Source organism: Hydra vulgaris, chromosome 05, assembly GCF_038396675.1.
Source record: "Hydra vulgaris chromosome 05, alternate assembly HydraT2T_AEP".
Taxonomy (NCBI): domain Eukaryota; kingdom Metazoa; phylum Cnidaria; class Hydrozoa; order Anthoathecata; family Hydridae; genus Hydra; species Hydra vulgaris.
Genome location: NC_088924.1, coordinates 14699087 through 14704548, shown reverse-complemented (window position 1 = coordinate 14704548; position 5462 = coordinate 14699087). Strand labels below are relative to the sequence as shown.

The following is a 5462-nucleotide window of genomic DNA, read 5'->3' as shown; positions in this document are numbered from 1 at the left end:
TTTTTTATTTAGTAATACATTACTCCATAATTATAGTTTTATGATCTAAATATATAAATCTATATTATTCCACGGGGATTAGTAGAAAAGATAAAGGTGTTGAAAAGAAGTTACTTTATTAGTTTTTATTTTTGTAATGGCATTATTTAATTTCTTTCCGTATTCTATTTTATCTGCCTATGAAAACTTCAAAATTTGTTTTAAGATTTTTTATTTAAATTATCTCTAGTGGTGTGCTCCTATAAGTTTAAAAAAATAGTGGTTAATTATATAGTTTTATCTGTAGTAGGTATTATTAATGAGATCTTAGTGAAATGGAACAGAATGGGTGCGTTGTTACAGTTCGATTGATACGATCCTTCGAACATCGTAACATTCGAAATATTGTTTATCATCAGGTTGATACATCTATGACATGCAAAAGCTTTATTGATTTTGTGCTTAAAGACGTAGCATTGCGAACGGATGTACCTCCACCGTTTCGAAAGTTCGAGTATAATAAGATGAAAATTGAACATCAGCCCTTTGGAATGAAATCAAACGATCCAGTTATTAATAGAGAAAATGACGAAGAATTAATTCTTCAAGACGAAAAGTCGCTTTCGGATATGGGAGTTGTCAATGAAACTGTTCTATCGTTTTTTCGTTTTGATGACTATAAAAAGTATTCTTCCAATCCACAGTTGGTATGGTGACTAGATTATTTTTATTCTCATCCTCTTCCATGCTACAATGAAATATTTTAAGGCGCACCTATAATGGCGTGTTTGTATATGTATATAATATTTTATCTATATTTATGCAGTATATTTTTCATTTAATCAAATAATTTTTTTTAATTTAATAAAATATTGTAAACTTTTAAAATTTTCAAAACATTTGCTTCGGACATGTTGCGTATTTGTAATTATCAATATATGTTAAAGAATGTTACTTTTTTATATTTCGACATCTTGTCTTTACTAACTCAACTTATGTTACCAAACAAACTGCTAGGTGGCGTCACTTTTCTTAAATTTAAAAATTATTATTTAAAAGTTTAGAAGAAAAAAAGTGATAAATAACTAAGTTGATTTTTCGAAAGTTCAACTTTATTATACTGTTCTGTAGCCAATGCTATAAACAATTTGAAGATTTCGAGATAAAAAATCTTTTGTAAAAACGCGATTTTTTAAGTAAATTATTTTTACGTTAAAAAATGCGTTAACTAGAATAATTTATCGCTGTTTGTATTTATTTCGGTCATTGCTGTAAAGCATAAAACGTATACGTCACTAAAATTCACGCACTTTTTTTTATCCGTAATTCGTCATTGATAACAATTTTTATTTAATTTTTATCAAGTAGGCCTACTTAATAAATTTTATTAGTTATTAAGTAGGCTGTGCTGTCTATTCTATTTTTATAAATATTTTTACATTCTACTATTTGGTGTTTAAAAAAACTGTAAAATTAAAATAGGAACATGGATTTAATTTTTTCGGATGAAGACTTAGATTTTGGAAGTTGCAGAAAATGAGCTTCGCCACCGATTCGCGTATGTGGTGTCCTGGATGGGTCTAATATTCCTTTCTAACCCTCCTCAAGCAGATGAATATTCTCTAATTAATCGCCATCATGTCCATAGCATAAATGCAATGGCTGTATGTGGACCCGACACATTCATATTTTATGCATCGACCATCAGCCCTATAAGGTGACATGATGTACATCTAAGTCTTAAACTAAATTATATTTTACAACTGTTAGTGCACTAATGCTGGCTATTCAACTAGTACGTGGCATTCTTCGGTATATTCATATTTGAACATACTATTCGAACTATTATTGCTAATTATAATGTAACTAAGACTAACTTTAAATATTGTAATTTTACTACTACTAGGTTCTAAGAAATTGTAACCTATGGAACAAGTTTGAAATTGGAGAGCTGTAATTTTGGCTGACTCTGCGTACCCATGTCGAATATGGTTAGTTCCACCTTTTCCTGGTGATCCAGACGGAGCTCAAAAACGTTTCAACATAGCACAGAGAAAAACTTGAAATATAATTGAGCCATGTTTTGGAATTGTCAAAAACAGATTTTATGCTTTGAAAACAGGAATTCGTTTGCATAAGGTCGAAGATGCCTCTAAGCTTATCGTGTGGGTTTGTTATCCATAACTTGTGTATTCGACATGAAGACAACGGTAATGATTTTGAAGAACGCGAAGAAAAACAAGCTGATGAAAATCTAGCCTCAAGCAAATCAGAATGATAGAGCTTTGAATAGACAATTACAGCTACTTAACAACTTTACTTAAAAATATTGTTTAAAAGAAAAGCTTTTATGTCATATACAATTTGTTCTAGAGCAATAGGATCTATCAAAATAGTTTAGACATGGATCATAGATTCGTGTCTAAATTAGTTGAATTAAAATTGGGAAAAAATTCACACAAGGATTTTTTAATAAAACCAAGAAATTTTATAACATATTTGACCATAAAAATATATGTGTATAATTGTATGTGTATTTTTTTTTTATAGAACACGCTCAAATAAATAATAGGAGATTTGTTAGCTTTTTTTGTTAGGAGCAATTTTTATTAAGAGTTTTTAAAAAAGATAAAATTGCTTAATAGCATAAAATAGAGATAAACTATCGAATTAATATAAAACTATAATATATATTAAATTTAAAATATGAAAGATATTGTACCAAATATCCAGTATATACATAAAATATTCTTAAGTAGAGTGCTGACCCCAAAAAAAAAGCGGTTGAAAAAGGGAATTTATAGGTCAATTACTAGCCAATGCAATACCATAAATTGAACATGCTATTTAAATGCGGTAGTGGTATAGTTGTAATGCTTGTATCAATTTCACATTGCAACAGCATTGGTTTTTATGTTAGTGTGAAGTTTTACAGAATTTATTACTGTAAGGCAATGGTAATAAACAATAAATGAAATAACAATTTCAGGTTGAAGTTATTTTTTTATTTTCATTAAAAAAATGCTATTGGTTCTACGATGCAAATGGCTCTACAGTTAAATACCTTCCAGGTGAAAGTTTAAATATAGTTATACATTATTTTTCGAAATTTAACGTAAAAATATGATATAGCTCTTTCCTTAATGCTCGAGAATTTCCTCCTAAAACAACAAAATATGTGTTAATTGTAAAGTTTCATACTAAATATTACAACAAATTAATTTAAAATACCGTTTCTGTATTTATAAAATATTGTTGCTTTAAAGGTTGCAATTTGTCATTCATTAGCTTTGTTGCTGCTGTGTTAGAGCCTTTTCTTTTCGAATTTGCTGTTGTCTGAGAACAACGTCCAATTTCAAAAGTTTAATTCTTGTTCTTTTTCTAACCCAAAAACACTTTCAATTTTTTAAAACTCCCATCTACCAAGAGACTTTCTCTAGCTTGTTTTCTTTTGAAATTTTTTAATGCCCCTAATGATGGTTTATTTTGAGTTGAATCTAAAAATTTAATTATAGGTGTCAAACAAGATCCGTTGATTAAAATGATAAGAAATGTGGTTTATATTCCTTTAAAAATAAGAAGTTTTTGATGTGATGTGAAAAAATTAGGCTCAAATTGCCTGCTACATAATTATAAGTCTAAAACCTATATTTAATTAAATTAAACAACTAAGATTTTAAAAAAAAATTATAAACGATTGTTTCAAAGTAAAGTTTACTTCTTCAGTTGACGAGGAAAGGATGGCTGTTGAAGTGGAAACTTGGTTGGGGGTAGATGACATGCATCATCTGTTGTACATAAATAGGTATTAAAATCAGGAACATCAGTTCCAGATACATTTATTGACTTCCTGTCAACAATGTCTTAAACAACATTATCTAATTCTGTTAATTGTCTTCCTGCAGCACCTTAAAAAACATAATATAAAATAAAAAAAGAATATCAATGCATTATAAATAATCAATACATTTATATCGTAAAATACAAAAAATTCTATATAAATTATTATAAAATTATTATAAAATTATTATTAAAATAAATTATCAAATTAAATATAAAATTATTATAAAATAAATTATTATAAAATCATACCTAAAAAAGCTTACCTACATATATATATATATATATATATATATATATATATATATATATATATATATATATATATATATATATATATATATATATATATATATATATATATATATATATATATATATATATATATATATATATATATATATATATATATATATATATATACAGTATCGGACAAAACGAGTGCAACCAAATAATGCTAATTTAGTTTCTTATATAAAAGTGCTGCATTTTTTCAATTTAGAGAAACAACTATGTAACTGTTTGGAGACAAAGTTCTTCAAGTTTTATTCATCACAAAGTTCATTATTTGTACACGAAAGTGCAACTCGACAAAATGTTGACCAAGCTGTATTTCGCTATCAATATTTTGTGGCGAATCCTTTGTTGTCGATCAAAGCCTTGCATCTTCGAGGCATAGATTCGATCAGGTGATCAATGAAACTTTGTGGAATCGCTGCCCAGGCCTTTTGGATTTGTTCTAACAGTTGATCCTTATTACAAACACTTTCACGAATAATTCTGCGGTTGACGATCTCCCACAGGTTCTCGATAGGATTGAGATCCAGAGATTGAGGCGGCCAATCCATCACCAATAGGTGGTTGTCTTGAAACCACTGCTTGACTAATTTTGCAGTGTGTTTCGGATCGTTGTCTTGCTGAAAAACCCATTTTATTAGCATATTCTATTCAGCATAAGGTAACATAACATCTTTCAGGATAATTTTATACATGAACGGTCCTTTATTCCATCGTTTCGATGTATTGGACCAAGACCGTTAGCAGAAAAACACCCCCAGACCATTACATTGCCTCCACCATGCTTCACGGTCTTATGGCAGTAACGTAAATCGAGGCGGTTTCCGGCCGGTCGACGTAAACGGCAAATGCCATCGCTCCCAATGATGTTGAACTTCGATTCATCACTGAACAGGACAGTTCGCCAATTCTGCACATTCCAGTCAATATGAGATGTAGCAAACAGGAGTCTTTTCTTCTGGATTTTTTAGTGATATCAGCGGTTTCTTTGCAGGGCGTCGAGAAAACAATCCGGCTTCAACAGCACATCGTCTGATTGTTCGGTCCGATACAGACAGCTCTAATTGCTTTTGTACCTCGATTGATGATATCCAGGGATCCTTCTTGTCGGATCTGACGATCATAGAATCCTCTCTAGAAGTGGTGGAACGCGGTCTTCCACCTTTGTTATCTGCTGCCAACTACCCCGTAGAACGATATTTGGAACATAGTCTTGATACGGTCCATTTTTTCACGCGATATTTATCACAAATACTTTTTTGTGACATTCCACTTACGTAATCGCCAATAATTTTTTTTTCTTAGTTCCAATCAAAAACTGTCGGGAGCCATTTTTTCACTTGAAG

At 29.9% G+C, this 5462-nt stretch overlaps 1 protein-coding gene across 1 annotated transcript; it reads left to right on the top strand.

The window, feature by feature from the left end:
• Positions 1-250: 250 nt before the first annotated feature.
• Positions 251-939, top strand: LOC136080607 (UPF0538 protein C2orf76 homolog). The gene has a single exon (XM_065797469.1). The coding sequence runs from the start codon at positions 315-317 to the stop codon at positions 693-695; it is 381 nt and encodes a 126-aa protein (XP_065653541.1). The 5' UTR covers positions 251-314; the 3' UTR covers positions 696-939.
• The last annotated feature ends 4523 nt before the right edge of the window (positions 940-5462 follow it).